Genomic DNA, 18,679 nt, shown 5'->3' on the forward strand with positions numbered 1-18,679 from the left:
CAGGAGTAAATGTCAGTTGGCTTTTCATAGCCGATCATTGAGAGTATCTCTACCGCTCCTGCTGTCTCTAGAGAGTTGAAAACAGCAGGTCTGGGACAGGTAGCATGTCCGGTGAACAGGTCAGGGTTCCATAGCCGTAAGCAGAACAGTTGAAACTGGAGCAGCAGCACGGCCAGGTGGACTGTCATCATGCCAAGTAGTCCTGAGGCATGGTCCTAGGGCTCAGGTCCTCAGAGAGAGAGAGCGATAATTAGAGAGAGCATACTTAAATTCACACAGGACACCGGATAAGACAGGAGAAATACTCCAGATATAACAGACTGACCCTAGCACCCCGACACATAAACTACTGCAGCATAAATACTGGAGGCTGAGACAGGAGGGGTCAGGAGACACTGTGGCCCCATCCGATGATACCCCCTTGACAGGGCCAAACAGGCAGGATATAACCCCACCCACTTTCCCAAAGCACAGCCCCCACATCACTAGAGGGATATCTTCAACCACCAACTTACCATCCTAAGACAAGGCCAAGTATAGCCCACAAAGATCTCCACCACGGCACAACTCAAGGGGGGGCGCCAACCCAGACAGGAAGACCACGTCAGTGACTCAACCCACTCAAGTGACGCACCCCTCCTAGGGACGGCATGGAAGAGCACCATTAAGCCAGTGACTCAGCCCCTGTAATAGGGTTAGAGGCAGAGAATCCCAGTGGAGAGAGGGGAACCGGCCAGGCAGAGACAGCAAGGGCGGTTCGTTGCTCCAGTGCCTTTCCGTTCACCTTCACACTCCTGGGCCAGACTACACTCAATCATAGGACCTGTGAGTCTTCAATAAAGACTTAGTTGAGACCGAGTCTGCGTCTCTCACATGGGTAGGCAGACCATTCCATAAAAATGTAGCTCTATAGGAGAAAGATCTGCCTCCAACTTTTTGCTTCGAAATTCTAGGGACAATTAGGAGGCCTGCGTCTTGTGACCGTAGCGTACGTGTAGGTATGTACGGCAGGACCACATCGGAAAGATGGGTAGGAGCAAGCCCAACAAGCATCTCTGTTTTGTCTGAGTTTAAAAGTAGAACGTTTGCAGCCATCCACCTCCTTATGTTTGAAAAACAGGCTTCCATTCCAGCGAGGGCAATTTTGTGCTTCACCATGTTTCATTGAAATGCACAGCTGTGTGTCATCCGCATAGCAGTGAAAGTTAACATTGTTTTCGAATTACATCCCCAAGAGGTAATATATATATATATATATATATATATATAGTGAAAACAATAGTGGTCCTAAAACGGAACCTTGAGGAACACCGAAATGTACAGTTGATTTGTCAGAGGACAAACCATCCACAGAGACAAACTGATATCTTTCCGACAGATAAGATCTAAACCAGGCCAGAACTTGTCAGTGTAGACCAATTTAGGTTTCCAATCTCTGCAAAAGAATGTGGTGATCGATGGTATCAAAAGCACCCTAACGTGTAGGAGCACGAGGACAGATGCAGAGCCTCGGTCTGACGCCATTAAAAGGTCATTTACCACCTTCACAAGTGCAGTCTCAGTGCTATGATGGGGTCTTAAACCAGACTGAAGCATTTCGTATACATTGTTTGTCTTCAGGAAGGCAGTGAGTTGCTGCAGCTTTTTCATTTTTTTTGAGAGGAATGACAGATTCGATATAGGCTGATAGTTTTTATTTTATTTTTTCTGGGTCAAGGTTTGGCTTATTCAAGAGAGGCTTTATTATTGCCACTTTTAGTGAGTTTGGTACACATTTGGTGGATAGAGAGCAGTTTTATTATGTTCAACATAGGAGGGTCAAGCACAGGAAGCAGCTCTTTCAGTAGTTTAGTTGGATTAGGGTCCAGTATGCAGCTTGAAGGTTTAGAGGCCATTATTATTTTCATCATTGTGTCAAGAGATTTAGTACTAAAACACTTAAGTGTCTCCCTTGATCCTAGGTCCTGGCAGAGCTGTGCAGACTCAGGACAACTGAGCTTTGGAGGAATACGTAGATTTAAATAGGAGTCCGTAATTTGCTTTCAAATGATCATGGTCTTTTCCTCGAAGTTCATGAATTTATCACTGCTGAAGTGAAAGCCATCCTCTCTTGAGGAATGCTGCTTTTTAGTTAACTTTGCGACAGTATCAAAAATAAATTTTGGATTGTTCTTATTTTCCTCAATTAAGTTGGAAAAATAGGATGATTGAGCAGCAGTGAGGGTTCTTTGATACTGCTCGGTACCGTCTTTCCAAGCTAGTCGGAAGACTTCCAGTTTGGTGTGGCGCCATTTCCGTTCCAATTTTCGGGAAGCTTGCTTCAGAGCTTGGGTATTTTCTCTATACCAGGGAGCTAGTTTCTTATGACAAATGTTTTTAGGGGTGTGACTGCACCTAGGGTATTGCGCAAGATTAAATTGAGTTCCTCAGTTAGGTGATTAACTGATTTTTGTCCTCTGATGTCCTTGGGTAGGTAGAGGGAGTCTGGAAGGACATCAAGGAAACTTTGGGTTGTCTGAGAATTTATAGCACGACTTTTGATGATCCTTGGTTGGGGTCTGAGCAGATTATTTGTTGCGATTGCAAACATAATAAAATGGTGGTCCAATAGTTCAGGATTATGAGGAAAAACATTAAGATCCACAACATTTATTCCATGGGACAAAACTAGGTCCAGAGTATGACTGACTGTGGTAGTGAGTATGTCCGGAGACATGTTGGTCAAAACCCACTGAGTCGATGATGGCTCCGAAAGCCTTTTGGAGTGGGTCTGTGGACTTTTCCATGTGAATATTAAAGTCACCAAAAATGTGAATATTATCTGCTATGACTACAAGGTCCGATAGGAATTCAGGGAACTCAGTGAGGAATGCTGTATATGGCCCAGGAGGCCTTTTAAACATTAGCTATAAAAAGGTATTGAGTAGGCTGCATAGATTTCATGACTAGAAGCTCAAAAGACAAAAACATAATAAAATTTACGACATAACCTGAAAGGCTGCTCAGCAAGGAAGAAGCCACTGCTCCAAAACCGCCATAAAAAGCCAGACTACGGTTTGCAACTGCACATGGGGACAAAGATTGTACTTTTTGGAGAAATGTCCTCTGGTCTGATGAAACAAAAATAGAACTGTTTGGCCATAATGACCATCGTTATGTTTGGAGGAAAAAGGGGGAGGCTTGCAAGCCGAAGAACACCATCTCACCATCTCTCCTGCTTTGCTGCAGGAAGGACTGGTGCACTTAAAAAAATAGATGTCATCATGAGGAGGGAAAAGTATGTGGATATATTGAAGCAACATCTCGAGACATCAGTCAGGAAGTTAAAGCTTGGTGGCAAATGGGTCTTCCAAATGGACAATGACCCCAAGCATACTTACAAAGTTGTGGCAAAATGGCTTCAGGACAACAAAGTCATGGTATTGGAGTGGCCATCATAAAACCCTGACCTCAATCCCATAGAAAATTTGTGGGCAGAACTGAATAAGCGTGTGCGAGCAAGGAGGCCTAAAAACCTGACTCAGTTACACCAGCTGTCAGGAGGAATGGGCTAAAATTCACCCAGGTTATTGTGGGAAGCTTGTGGAAGGCTACCCAAAATGTTTGACCCAAGTTAAACAATTTAAAGGCAATGCTACCAACTTCTGAGTGTATGTAAACTTCTGACCCACTGGGAATGTGATGAAAGAAATAAAAGCTGAAATAAATCATTCTCAACTATTATTCTGACATTTCACATTCTCTTTAAATAAAGTGGTGATCCTAACTGACCTAAGACAGGGAATTTTTACTCTGCTTAAATGTCAGGTATTGTGAAACTGAGTTTAAATGTATTTGGCTAAGGTGTATGTAAACTTACGACTTCAACTGTAAGTATTGTGATAATATCCTATTGTGGGGACCCTGGCAAATCCTAGCCCTAGGCTAGTGAACCAAAAAGCATTAAAAAAGCCTGTTAGTTGAACTCTGTTTAAAGTGCACTCCACTTGTAAGAGACAAGTTAGTGGTTGTAGGATATACAGTGCATTTGGAAAGTATTTAGACACCTAGGCTTTTTCCATATTTTGTTATGTTACAGCCTTAGTCTTAAATGTATTTCAATCGTTTTTTCCCCTTATTAATCGACACATAATACCCCATAATGACAAAGCAAAAACTTTTTTTTTTGCCAATGTATTGCAAATTCTGAAAACTGATACGACATTTACATAAGTATTCAGACCATTTACTAAGTACTTTGAAGCACCTTTGGAAGCTTTTACAGCCTTGAGTCTTGGGTATTACGCTACAAGCTTGGCACACCTGTATTTGGGGAGTTTCTCCCATTCTTCTCTTCAGATCATCTCAAGCTCAGGTTGGATGGAGATCATCGCTGCACAGCTATTTTCAGGTCTCTTCAGAGATGTTCAATCGGGTTCAAGTCCGGGCTCTGGCTGGGCCACTCAAGGACATTCAGAGACTTGTCCCGAAGCCATTCCTGCATTGTCTTGGATGTGTGCTTAGGGTTGTTGTCCTGTTGGAAGGTGAACCTTCGCCCCCAGTCTGATGTCCTGAGCGCTCTGGAGCAGGTTTTAATCAAGGATCTCTCTGTACTTTACTCCGTTCATCTTTGCATCAATCCTGACTAGTCTCCCAGTCCCTGCCACTGAAAAACATCCCAACAGAATAAGGCTGTAACGTATCAAATTTGGAAAAATTCAAGGTGTCTGAATACTTTCTGAATGCACTGTACTATATTTTAGACAGTTTGAGGGTATTTTCGCATAAGAATCCCATCCATGCCTGGTAGTTCCTAGCAACCGTTAGACTGCTGATCTGTGAGTATTTGTGCCGGTCAATCATAAAAACTAAAATGTTATGTATGGGAGCTGAATGCCGCCGGAGGAGATGGCTGACTTTTTATGGGCTCCTAACCAATTGTGCTATTGGTATTTTTTCACATTATTTGTAACTTATGTTGTGCATACTGTTTCTGCCACTGTCTCTTATGACCGAAAAGAGCTTATGGATATCAGTACTGTGATTACTCACCTCGATCTGGACGAAGATTTTTTTCTTTAACGAGTCAGACGCGAAAAATTTACTTCAGACACTGGACAAGGCCCAAATCCCCATAATTGGCATGAAGAAGAGAGATATCGGGGATGTTGGTCGGGGTGCTTTGTAAGGATCCGATGGCGAGTGGGTAATCCGTTTCTACCATCAGTCCTATTAGCCAACGTGCAACCATTGGATATTAAAATGGATGCACTCCGATCAAGACTACCCAACCAATGGGACATTAAACTGTAATATCTTATGTTTCACCGAGTCGTGGCTGAACGACGACATGGATAACATACAGCTGGCTGAGTTTTCCGTGCATCGGCAAGATAGAACAGCTGCCTCCGGTAAAGACAAGGGGTGGCGGTTTGTGTCTATTTGTAAATAACAGCTGGTGCACGAAGTCTAATATTATACAGGTCAACATTCACAAGGCCGCAGGGCCAGACGGATTACCAGGACGTGTACTCCGAGCATGCGCTGATCAAGTGTCTTCACTGACATTTTCAACCTGTCCCTGACCGAGTCTGTAATACCAACATGTTTCAAGCAGACCACCATAGTCTCCATGCCCAAGAACAACAAGATAACCTGCCTAAATGACTACTGACCCGTAGCACTCACATCTGTAGCCATGAAGTGCTTTGAAAGGCTGGTCATGGCTCACTTCAACACCATTATCCCAATTGCACTCCAAACTTCCCTTTCCCACCTTGTCAAAAGGAACACCTACATGAGAATGCTATTCGTTGACTACAGCTCAGCGTTCAACACCATAGTTCCCTCAAAGCTCATCACTAAGCTAAGGACCCTGGGACTAAACACCTCCCTCTGCAACTGGATCCTGGACTTCCTGACGGGCCGCCCCCAGGTGGTAAGGGTAGGTAACAACACATCTGTCACGCTGTTTCTCAACACGGGGGCACCTTGGGGGTGCGTGCTCAGTCTCCTCCTGTACTCCGTTCACCCATGGCCAAGCAAGACTCCAACACCAAGTTTCTGACGACACAACAGTGGTAGGCCTGATCACCAACAACGATGAGACAGCCTATAGGGAGGAGGTCAGAGATCTGGCACTGTGGTGCCAGTATAACAACCTCCCCCTCAATGTGATCAAGACAAAGATGATTGTGTACTACAGGAAAAGGAGGGCTGAGCACACCCCCATTCTCAGCAATGGGATTGTAGTGGAGCAGGTGGAGAGCATCAAGTTCCTTGGTGTCCACATCACCAACAAACTGTCATGGTCCAAACATACCAAGACAATCTTGAAGAGGGCATGACAATGCCTATTGCCCCTCAGGAGACTGAAAAGATTTGGCATGGGTCCTCAGAGCCTCAAAGTTATACAGCTGCACCATCGAGAGCATCCTGACTGGTCGCATCACTGCCTGGTATGACAACTGCTCGACCTCTGACGGCAAAGCACTTTACCTAGATGTACACTACCTTTCACAAGTTTGGGGTCAATCTTCCCTGAGCCTGTTCACTGTATGATGTTGAGACTGGTGTTTTGCGGGTACTATTTAATGAAGCTGCCAGTTGAGAATTTGTGAGGCATCTCTTTCTCAAACTAGACACTAATGTACTTGTCCTCTTGCTCAGTTGTTTACCGAGGCCTCCCACTCTATTCTGGTTAGAGCCAGTTTGCGCTGTTCTGTGAAGGGAGTAGTACATAGCGCTGTACAAGATCTTCAGTTTCTTGGAATTTTCTCGCATGGAATAGCCTTCATTTCTCAGAACAAGAATAGACTGACGAGTTGTAATCAAACCCACAAATGCTGATGCGCCAGATACTCAAATAGGCTGAGGAAGGCCAGTTTTTCAGCTGTGCTAACATAATTGCAAAAGTGTTTTCTTATGATCAATTAGCCTTTTTAAAATGATAAACTTGGATTAGCTGTTTCCAGCTACAACATTAACAATGTCTACACTGTATTTCTGATCAATTTGATGTTATTTTAATGGACAAAAATGTTGCTTTTCTTTCAAAAACAAGGACATTTTTAAGTCACCCCAAACTTTTGAACGGTAGTGTACATATTACCGAAATTACCTCGACTAGCCTGTGCCCCCGCACATTGACTCTGTACCGGTACCACCTGTATTGAGCCTCGCTATTATTATTTTATTGTTGCTCTTTAATTATTTGCTTTTGTTTATTTTAGTAAATACTTTCTTAACCAACAATGCAGTTTTAGGAAAAATAAATGATAAGGGCTTGCCAGTAAGCATTTCACTGTACACCTGTTGTATTTGGCGCACGTGACAAATAAAATTTGATTTGACTCCAATTAGCTTCCATATTCCGGTTGCAGAGCCATTAATAACGTGTGCATACTAGACCACATGGGAATGTGACGTGCACTGCAGTCCTTCTTAGTTTATACCATACCCATCTCGACCAGTACCTTGGTGAATAAAATGTGTGTGAGTTGTGTAGTGACGGTCTTTCTTCTCCTTGCGTGTCCACCAGGACCTGAAGGCCAACGAGTCTCGTCTGAGGGACATCAACAAGGTGGCATCTGAGCTGGAGTCTGAGGGCCTAATGGCAGAGGAGGCACACATGGTCCAAGCTCAGGTAATGTAGCCCGCTAATGCAGAGATATGTCATATTTCATTGGTCAAAGATGAAAGCCTATAAAGCAATTGTTATTGCGTCAGTATTTGTGTGAAATTATTTTACATTGTTTGAAATATAGCAAAGGTATTCACTTTCCAGGGATACCAGTGTAAAACATTTTTAGCATAACTTTTCTTTTTTTCTCCAGGAACAAGTAATAGTGGGTTCCGTTCCTGGCAAGGTAAAGACGACTCCTGAGTTTCAATACATTTTGATTTCGTTAACAGTATAATGTATCTAGAATGTTTATTTCTGTCACGTATGTAACCCAAATTCCCCTCTTTGTTCCAACAGGATGATACCGACTCCAAAAATGCTTCACCATGGAAGGTAAGAAAGTCTTGACCAATCAACATAGTCTCATGGATATCCAAACAAAGCATTTTGTCTCACAAACTATATCCTTTTAGTCTGACCATGTCTTTTTTTTTTTTCCATATAAGATTGGACAGCATGTAGCTTGTCAATCTGGACTTGTTGTCATTTGAACCTGAGCATGATTGAACTGCATTGGGGTTTTGACACTGTCAAAAATATTTGAATGAATTTGAATCGTGGATTCATGCCCACTAGTTCAGCCCTGTTCATAGGACCTTGCATCAGTTAATGTAAGACATACTTGTTAACAAACAAGAGATAAACAAATGAATGAAAGACCTGGCACTTACCACTCACCATTCAATATATTCTAAGTACTCTACTGTTCACTAGCTACTCTAGTGAACCTGTTTACTTGTTTACTCTAGCTACTTGTTTATAAGGTATTAGTTTCATTGGGTAAACAAAAATGTTAAAGGTAATTTTGACCTTTCTCATTACTGCTAAAACAGGTGAAAACACATATCAGACACATGTTGACACACCCATAGATGGATTTAGCTAGAAGACGGTATTATATGCATCTTTGTTGACGCAGCCTACACATAAACCCAATTATTAACTTTTGCCTTGAGCTGTAGTAACTTAGTCAGCGCTTAAGTTTCCGTCTCCACTGCATGTACGGTGATGGTGGTCCTTTTGGTGGTTTTTGGCCTGCTGGTCTTCTATCGTCATGTTGATGTCTTTTGGGCAACAGTGTAAAGACATGGTCTGTCTTTACCCCCTGCTGTGCTAATATAGTTCCTCTCTTGACTGGTGTGGTGTTTTTGTCCCAATCCCCCTACCTTCCTCCTCCCTTTTCCTGTCCTCCCTTTGTGCTATTTTTTTCACCTTTGATTGTAGAATGTACGCGTGGCTGTTCAAACGACGGCTAACTTTAATACTATCAAGGTAAGCTTTTTAAAGACTAGCCCCCCCCAAATCCCGCCCTCCTCCTCCCTCGCATTTATGTCCTCCTGGCTTGTCTCAAACCTGCATCGTGTACGTTCTGGAGACTAACCCTTTCATCAACGTGGTCATCCTTTGGTTCCATTGTCTTGTTCATCATCGGTCTGGACTCTGTCTACAGTCCTTGCGTTGTATTTTTGTTCTCATCATGTTGCCGATGTCATTGGATGGCCTTGTCCCTCATTCCTGTTTTCATTTGTCTCATCCCGCTCTCCTTTAACCATTATTTGTTTTCGAAATGAAGGATGGCTGGTACAAAAGGCATTGAAATATGCCTCAACACCATATTTTGTTACCCTAGCGTTTTGCCATTCCTTTCTCCATTGTTTCTCCATCCTGTGTATCGTCATTGACATTCATCCATCTCCCAGTCTGACTTTTCTTGTTCCTCGTTACCAACCCCTTTTATCCAACCGCCTCCTTTTACACCAGTCTGTCTGTCAAACACACATGGAGCACAACCTGAATCAATGAGCACTTTACTGATTCACAATTTATATTCACAACTGATATCAGTTTAAGACCCTCATTGCTCAAGATTACCAGGATTGGGCTCCATTCCACTGGACTCCATTGTAACTCAGTCAATTCAGAGAAGAGTTAATTTATTAGATGAATTTTAAGTCATTTTGTTTTGATTCATTGAGTTGAAATGGAATTTATCCCAACCTGGAAGGATATGCAACCATGAGTCTATATATCAAATAATATCCTGAAAATAAGTCATTTATCAATTAATTAAAACATTTTTAATTTAAATCTGCTAAATTGGAGCACTGGGTTCAAGTAACCTTGGCAAAGGCCTCATGGGAGTTAATTGTATCCCGGAGAAGCTCTGTCTAGCTCTGTGATTGGGTGATAACGGTGGTGTGTTTGTAGGAGCTGAACAACCGCTGGAGGTCCCTGCAGCAGCTGGCTGAGGAGAGAAGCAACATGCTGGGGAGTGCCCATGAGGTGCAGAGGTTCCACAGGTACACACAACACACATCCACAGAAGGCATTTGAAGTGCACATACACACTACGTTCAAACAGATGCAGAGAAAACTTGCGCATTAAAGTCTTTACACACACATCTGTGTTTAAGGTGACACATGTATTAGCCTATGTAGGTTCCTGATGAAGACCAAGAACACCTCAAAGAGAAAGTTGGTGGACATTAATATTTTAACACACTGAACAAAATGGCTGGTGTGAAATGAAAAACTAAATGGCTGCTTGTTTTCTTCAGGGATGCGGATGAGACCAAGGAGTGGATCGAGGAGAAGAACCAGGCCCTGAACACAGACAACTACGGCCACGACCTGGCTAGCGTTCAGGCTCTGCAGCGCAAACATGAGGGCTTTGAGAGAGACCTGGCCGCCTTGGGAGACAAGGTGAGCGGAAACACACACACACACACACACACACACACACACACACACACACTTTCAGTTGCCATTTAGATCAGCGGATGGTCAGTATTGATCAAAGTCTTGAAGATGAGGTGAGCAGAAACACACGCGCATGCATTTATCTACTGTGTCGATCGTCCTTCTTCAAGAAGATACTGCGTCTCAGTAAGAGCAGGGCCGTCCAAACACACAGGGACTGAAAAAAGGTTGAAGAATGTAATAACCCTTAGCGGATCTTTGCCTTCCTGTTCCAGGTGAAGTCTCTGGGGGAGACGGCGGAGCGTCTGATCCAGTCCCACCCGGAGGCTGTGGACGACATCCAGGAGAAGTGCACAGAGCTCAACACGGCCTGGAGCAGCCTAGTGGCGCGTGCCGACCAGCGCAAGGACAAGCTGGGCAACTCCCACGACCTGCAGCGCTTCCTCTCCGACTTCAGGGACCTGATGTCCTGGATTAACGGCATCCGAAGCTTGGTCTCCTCAGAGGAACTGGCCAAAGATGTGACCGGGGCTGAGGCCCTGCTGGAGAGACACCAGGTACTGGTATATGAGCACACATAGATGCACACACAAGCACTTGTACCGTCCATCCCCTGTATCTTGTGGACACACCAGGTGAACCCGATTCCACATATGGACACACACAAACATCTAGTCCATCCAATATACACCTGTAATCTTACCATCCTCTCTCCCTCTTTCCAGGAGCACCGTACTGAGATCGACGCCCGTGCGGGCACCTTCCAGGCCTTTGAGCAGTTTGGCCAGCAGCTGTTGGCACGCGGCCACTACGCCAGTCCGGAGATCCAGCAGAAGCTGGAGGCCCTGGACCACGAGAGGGCCGACCTGGAGAAGGCCTGGGTCCAGAGACGCATGATGCTCGACCAGTGCCTGGAGCTCCAGGTTGGAGACAAACATGCGCGCGCACACAGACACAGACAGACACATTCATTCAATCATTAACACTGTAGAACAAACTATGAAATGGTGCTTGGCTCCATACAGGGACACAGCACACACACCAAGCTCGCAAATCGGCAATGTTTGACCGTAATTGAACTATAACTTAATTTAAGTAAATGAAATTACACAGCATAAAACCTCAATAAAAATATATTTTTTAAATGATACAGTCTTAGAAACCCCCCTGTTGCTTACCTTCTGGGGCACGAAAGGGTGGCAGATCATTCCTTAAGCCTTGCAAAAACAAACACCTCGTCTCAGTGGCTTTTGGTTATTTAAACTTAAGGACATGTTGGTGTGTCTACGTTAGTTTAGGTTCCTTTGCTCCAGACTTGACAGTGTGCCTTTGATGAACTAGGCCTAATCTAGTTTGTGTGCTGCCAACCCATGGAATAAAAGTGTAATAATTATACTACACACAACCTCGAGACGACGTCAATTACTAGCCTAGCCAGTATACAACTTATCCTAGTGAGTAATATCTCTCCTCTCCTCCCTCAGCTGTTCAACCGTGACTGTGAGCAGGCTGAGAACTGGATGGCAGCGCGCGAGGCCTTCCTGGCCAGCGACGACAAGGGCGACTCCCTGGACAGCGTGGAGGCCCTCATCAAGAAACACGAGGACTTTGACAAGGCCATCAATGTGCAGGAGGAGAAGATCGCTGCCCTGCAGTCCTTTGCTGACCAGCTGGTCGGCGCTGACCACTACGCCAAGCCTGAGATCTTCAAACGTCGCAACGAAGTCCTGGACAGGTCACTCTAGCTTTCTCTTTAGATGACCATCTGTGCAACTTTGCATGTGCGTATCTGTTAGCGTTATTCCGTTACCATGGAATTGGCCACTGAGACTTTAAAATATATGGTTTGTTAAACTTTGAAATCAATTGTTTTTGTTTGGCATACTTTTTAAAGTCTCGGCGTAATTCCATTACCATGGAATTGCCATAGTGTAACTGCCTGCCCTAGTGTAACTGTGCCTGCCTGCGTTTGTCCTCCCGGTCTGTAGGTGGCGCCGTCTGAAGGCCCAGATGATTGAGAAGCGTTCCAAGCTGGGCGAGTCCCAGACCCTGCAGCAGTTCAGCCGTGATGTGGATGAGATTGAGGCCTGGATCAGCGAGAAGCTGCAGACGGCCACCGACGAGTCCTACAAGGACCCCACCAACATCCAGGTACAGGATTGGCTAAGATAATCACAATGACGGGCTCCATCCTTGGAGTTTCAAGGCTGAACCATAGATATGGATTGTGGGCACACTTGCCACAAAAGACAGATAGCAATCGGTAGCGCCATGAAGGGCATTCAGCATGGGACGTACACCCTCTAACCATCTCTATGGGCTTCCCCTAAGCCCCCTAACCACTGATCTAGGGTCAGTTTACCCTAACCCATAACCATTAGTAGGATAACAAATATCTGATCCTCTGTCAGTGGTTAGGGGCAACTTTTTTACTTAAAAAAAAAAAATCTTGTCAGATGAAATACTTTGACTTGATCAAAAGATCATGATCAAATAATGACTTGAAACACCCTTTTTTCAGAATTTCTGGTGACCCCACCCCATATCTAATGGTTTAACCTTAAAATTGATAAATGTCAATTTTTACATCAACGAATAACCTTGAATTCATAATTAAAACCAATAAATACATTTACTAAAAAAAAAACTAAAAAAAAAGATCTTTCTCAAACATTTGTATGTTGCCATAATTCTGTACTGTAATAAAAAATAAAAAATGTTGGCAACCCCACTGTAATTCCTCCACAACCTGGCCTATAAGGCATTTTATTTTGGTTTCAAAAGATGGTAAACCGATTTTGGGGGAGGGTGGGTGAGTGTTTTGTTAATATAAGTTAAATTACATCTAACTTGTCAGTGGTTTCAATACTGCAGTTTAATACTGTGTAAATGTATTGTTGCTCCCTGTTAATGACTACAATGCCCCCTTACCTGTACCTACTGAACCAACCCCCATGTGTGTCTATATGGGACTGAATCTCTCCTCTGTTTTTGTCTCGTTTATAGTTGTCCAAGCTGCTGGTAAGTTGAGTAGTGTGTCTGCTAAACTAACACCCAAAGTAGGTTTTCTGTCGCCTTGTCTGTTGTAGACACGTGTGTAGAATGCCATCCCGTATTTTACGTGTTCATCTGCACTCGCAAGTGCCTGCTTTTTTTTGTTGTTGTATGGGTTTCATACATGTCTTCATTTTACCCCATCTTGTGCCATCAATGCACATGTTTGTATATGACTGCAGTTGTTTCCATTTTAGCAAATGTCACTTCTTTTTGTTGCTGGTTGTGGCTTCTATATTTTTTTTTGTTTGTCTGCGGTTAGGTCATCTTCAAACTTGCTCCACATATTGTTGCTTTAAAAAAATAAAAAAATAATTGTCCTATAAATCTTGCCAAATGTATTTAGACATGAGAAAGAGAGAGATTGATGTGCCTTGCCTTTTTGTAAGCTCGCCGCATTCATGGTTGTAACCAAAAACCACACTTTAGCCGCAAACACAGTGACATCGAGGATAGCGCCGACACCTCGCATAAGTGTTTGTCTGCTCTCTACCTCTCTCAATCTCCAGTTATGTAAAAACAAAGTGTGGAATTAGTTTTTAAAAGACCCTCTCATCTGGTAGGTATCTTCAAAAACATATTTTGTCGCGGCCCCGTTGTGGATCCGTTCCATCTCCATTTTGTTTGTCACCTTGGTGTGTCTTGTCCGACACATTGTCTGTCCTCATTTGGTGGTGTTTTTTTTTTACCTTGTCAGAATTACATGGCCAGTATTGAATAGAGGAGAATCATAGCCAATTTTGAGTCCTTGAGAGACTTTTTACAACTGGAAAATGTAGCATTGGTTTCATCAACTGCATACACGTATCAACTGCGTTTTGGCCATTTGCTGGTGGAAAGTTACTTTAGGACATCATACATGACAATGACATTAATGCATGCTAATAGTTAACTAACGAGATAACCAGCCAAAACCACACTTTTTTTGAACTGGCTATCTAGTTAGTCTGTTTTACCTGCTGAGCAATTTACTCTCTAGCGTGCTTTTTCTCTCCTGTGGCAACGGCCCACTAGCACACACCATTACTTTTTCATGATTTTCATTGCTGACCAAAAATGATCTATAACTGGGCAAATAACTCACTAGCTATTATTATCAACAAATGTGCAAACGCATCTAAGCTCGCTTTGATCTCAAAAACATATCTCGTGAATGCATGATTGAAAGACTGCTCGTGCCTGTCAATGCAGGCCTACAATAATTATACTCCAATGCGATCTGCAGAGATTGGGAGGACAATGAGCAAAACATCGTATCCAGTTATGATCAGAGTAGCCTAATTGTTTGATATTGTGACTTTTTTAATTTATTTTTTCTGTATTTTTTTATACTTGTTCAAACTGAAATCTATAATCTGCTAGTCCAACATTTTATTTTACTTGCCCCAGGCAAGCGGACAAGCGTTAATGTCGAGCCCTGCATAATCAATAGCCCCAAATAGGAGATATTCACTCTCCAGTCACAAACATAAACATGTGTGAAAAAGGACTGACACTTATGAAGCGTATTGTAAAAAGTGCCATTCTAATATATACAGTGCCTTCGGAAAGTATTCAGACCCCTTGACTTTCTCCACATTGTTACTTTACAGCCTTATTATAAAATGAATTAAAAAAAATATATATATAATCCTCAGCAATCTACACACAATACCCCATAATGATGAAGTGAAATAGGTTTTTAGAAATGTTTGCAAATTTATTACAAATAAAATAAACCAGGCCCTGTATTCAGACCCTCTGCTAACAGACTCAAAATTGAACTCAGGTGCATGTATCCTTGATGTTTCTGCAACTTGATTTGAGTCCACCTGTGGTAAATTCAATTGATTGGACATGATTTGGAATTGCACACACCTGTCTATGTAAGGTCCCACAGTTGTCAGAGCAAAAACCAATTCAAAGTAATTGTCCGTAGAGCTCTGAGACAGGATTGTGTCGAGGCACAGATCTGGGGAAGGGTACCAAAGCATTACTGCAGCATCGAAGGTCCCCAAGAACACAGTGGCCTTAATCATTCTTAAATTGAAGAAGTTTGGAACCACCAAGACTCTTCCTAGAGCCGGCCAAACTGAGCGATCGGGGAGAAAGGCCTTGGTCAGGGAGGTGACCAAGAACCCGATGGTCACTCTGACATAGCTCTAGAGTTCCTCTGTGGAGATGGGAGAACCTTCCAGAAGGACAACCATTTCTGCAGCACGCTACCAATCAGGCCTTTATGGTAGAGTGGCCAGACGCAAGGACTGTGAGACTAGTCAGGATCGAGGCAAAGGTGAACGGAACAAAGTACAGAGAGATCCTTGATGAAAACCTGCTATGGAGCGCTCAGGACATCAGACTGGGGCGAAAGTTAACCTTCCAACAGGACAACAACCCTAAGCACACATCCAAGACAACGCACGAATGGCTCCGGGACAAGTCTCAATGTCCTTGAGTGGCCCAGCCAGAGCCCGGACTTGAACCCGAACGAACATCTCTGGAGAGACCTGAAAATAGCTGTGCAGTAACGCTCCCCATCCAACCTGACAGAACTTGAGAGGATCTGCAGAGAAGAATGGGAGAAACTCCCTAAATACAGGTGTGCCAAGCTTGTGGTGTCATACCCAAGAAGACTCAAGGTTGTAATTGCTGCCAAAGGTGCTTCATCAAAGTACTGAATAAAGGGTCTGAATACTTATGTAAATGTTGAAATAAAATAAAAAATGTTTTGTTTTGTCATTATGGGGTGTTGTGTGTAGATTGATGAGCGGGGGGAAAAAACAATTGAATCCATTGAAGAATAAGGCTGTAACGTAACAAAGTGGTAAAAGTCAAGGTGTCTGAATACTTTCCAAATTCACTGTATACTTTGCCTCTTTATTTGAATGCACTTATTCTATAGAAGAGCATCTGCTAAATGACTAAATTGCCTTTTCAATTGTACATCAACCCTTACCAAACACGTATCTAAGTAGCCTACCGGATTGTGTTTTCACACAATCCAAGGGAAGATGTCACCCATCCAGCACCAACCCACTGGCTCTCTATACACCATGGTTCTCACTCCCTTGTTCTCCCCCGTCTCTTCCCTCCTTCCCCTGCCTGCGCTCACAGAGTAAGCACCAGAAGCACCAGGCCTTTGAGGCAGAGCTGCACGCCAACGCAGACCGCATCCGTGGGGTCATTGACACAGGAAACGCCCTCATCCAGAGAGGGGCCTGCGCCGGCAGTGAGGACGCAGTTCAGGTACCCACACAGTTTTTAAACATCTTACTTGTCCTATACACACATTATAATTGTAAGTATAAAAATGTTCTTTACATACAAAGCCACTTCAAGAACAAAAGCCTTTGAGAAAAACACGGTGATCACATTGCAAACAAATGTTAAATACATTATCTTTCTATGCCATTCAAGCAACGTGAACTGATTATTGCCTAGTTCAACATCTACTGTTTTTGTCAGTAGTTCAAAACAGGGTATCAAACCTGTGCATGTGTTCTTTAGTCGCGTCTCGGTGCCCTGGATGAGCAGTGGCAGTTCCTGGTGAACAAGTCAGCAGAGAAGAGCCAGAAGCTCAAGGAAGCCAACAAGCAGCAGAACTTCAACACTGGCATCAAGGACTTTGACTTCTGGCTATCTGAGGTAAAAACAAATGAGAATAAAATAATTAAAAAATCTAGATCTAAAAATTTGATCACTTTTGTGAAAGGTTCCCATCCACCACACAATTCTCAAAAGTTAAAGATGCTGATATTTGGTTTATCATGAAATCATGTACTGAAAACCCTGATGTTTAATAGGATTTATCTGAGACCTGCACAGATAGTCAGTAAGATTAGAAAAGGAGAGGTTTGATTTGCTGAACAGACACCCAAAAAGACCACCTCTGAGTTTGTTTCCAGCCATTTAGTTAATGTTAGACGGATTTTAAATGGGCTTAAAATAGTTGGATTTGACACGTTAACTTGTTCACCTTGTGCTATTGAAAAAATAAAAGATGCTGAGAAATAATTTTGGGGAAAATGCTCTCTGAAAACAAAGACGATGAACTACCGTTCACTAAATTATTTTTGTTTCCTCTCTTGTTTTTCTCTGCAGGTCGAGGCCCTTCTTGCGTCTGAAGACTATGGCAAAGACCTGGCCTCAGTCAACAACCTGCTGAAGAAACACCAGCTTCTGGAAGCCGACATCTCTGCTCATGAGGTAATGTATCCTATGTCCACATATCTCACTGTTGAACTACAGCCACCACCATCATGGGACTGAGCTTCTTCAGTTGGACCAGGGGAAGGCCTCGTCTGAAAATGGCTGAATGATAGTCTGGCCTCAGCTGGGGTCCTTGATGTACTTAATGTGAGAAATGCTATATGTGAAATCCGTTATCTATACACTTCCGTGTTAAATGATAACTGGCTGAAGGTGACACTGCCTCAGTTTGGTTCGACATTGAAACCTCTGGTCAAGCGTCGCCTATTGAACTTATCATTCTTACATAACGTCTGTCTTTTAATGTTTTTTGTACAAATCACTAACGATATCCACCAGTACGGGCTTGTGCTTTGCGTTGAATGTCTTTCCGTCTGTATACAGGATCGCCTGAAGGACCTGAACGGCCAGGCCGACAGTCTAACGGCCAGCACAGCCTTCGACCCCACCCAGGTCAAGGACAAGCGCAACGCCGTCAACGGACGCTTCGCCAAGATCAAGAGCATGGCTGCCGGCCGCCGCGCCAAGCTCAACGAGTCTCACCGCCTGCACCAGTTCTTCAGGGACCTGGACGATGAGGAGTCTTGGATAAAGTAAGAGCGCCCCCTGGAGTTGTGGAGGAATGGATGCAAGACAATGTCTTGGAGGGTTGTTGGTGTTGAGACATTGAGGTAAATTACTAACACACTCGCTCTCTTTTTTTCTTTCTCTCTTCGTCTCTTTAATCCCCATTCAGAGAAAAGAAATTGCTAGTGAGTTCGGAAGACTATGGACGTGATTTGACAGGAGTGCAGAATCTGAGGAAGAAACACAAGAGGCTGGAGGCTGAGCTGGGGGCCCACGAGCCAGCCATCCAGTCTGTGCAGGACACTGGGAAGAAGCTGTCTGATGACAACACCATCGGCCAGGAGGAGATAGAGCAGAGGCTGGGCCAGTTTGAGGAGCACTGGACGGAGCTGAAGGACCTGGCTGCAGCAAGGTGAGACTGGACACACACACAGGTACATTTTGATACACATACACTAACACACACACATTCTGACTAACGCGCACACATTCTGACACACACATTCT

General features: G+C 43.6%; 1 protein-coding gene across 6 annotated transcripts in view; it reads left to right on the forward strand.

Moving 5' to 3' along the window:
* The window catches only part of LOC139551707 (spectrin alpha chain, non-erythrocytic 1-like), a 71,026-nt gene that overhangs the window by 44,999 nt on the left and 7,348 nt on the right, over positions 1 to 18,679 (forward strand). For 3 of the 6 annotated variants that reach the window (XM_071362978.1, XM_071362974.1, XM_071362977.1), the window contains 16 exons: positions 7,520 to 7,624; positions 7,815 to 7,847; positions 7,961 to 7,996; positions 8,888 to 8,935; positions 9,872 to 9,963; positions 10,222 to 10,366; positions 10,639 to 10,920; positions 11,089 to 11,286; positions 11,848 to 12,098; positions 12,352 to 12,514; positions 13,370 to 13,384; positions 16,511 to 16,642; positions 16,904 to 17,041; positions 17,498 to 17,602; positions 17,990 to 18,198; positions 18,342 to 18,584. In XM_071362978.1, coding sequence (XP_071219079.1) covers positions 7,520 to 7,624; positions 7,815 to 7,847; positions 7,961 to 7,996; positions 8,888 to 8,935; positions 9,872 to 9,963; positions 10,222 to 10,366; positions 10,639 to 10,920; positions 11,089 to 11,286; positions 11,848 to 12,098; positions 12,352 to 12,514; positions 13,370 to 13,384; positions 16,511 to 16,642; positions 16,904 to 17,041; positions 17,498 to 17,602; positions 17,990 to 18,198; positions 18,342 to 18,584 — 2,195 coding nt within the window. The remainder of the gene's footprint in view (positions 1 to 7,519; positions 7,625 to 7,814; positions 7,848 to 7,960; positions 7,997 to 8,887; positions 8,936 to 9,871; positions 9,964 to 10,221; positions 10,367 to 10,638; positions 10,921 to 11,088; positions 11,287 to 11,847; positions 12,099 to 12,351; positions 12,515 to 13,369; positions 13,385 to 16,510; positions 16,643 to 16,903; positions 17,042 to 17,497; positions 17,603 to 17,989; positions 18,199 to 18,341; positions 18,585 to 18,679) is intronic. The other 3 variants (XM_071362975.1, XM_071362979.1, XM_071362976.1) reach the window with 2 other exon arrangements.

The sequence above is a fragment of the Salvelinus alpinus genome, chromosome 24 (genome assembly GCF_045679555.1).
Source record: "Salvelinus alpinus chromosome 24, SLU_Salpinus.1, whole genome shotgun sequence".
NCBI lineage: Eukaryota > Metazoa > Chordata > Actinopteri > Salmoniformes > Salmonidae > Salvelinus > Salvelinus alpinus.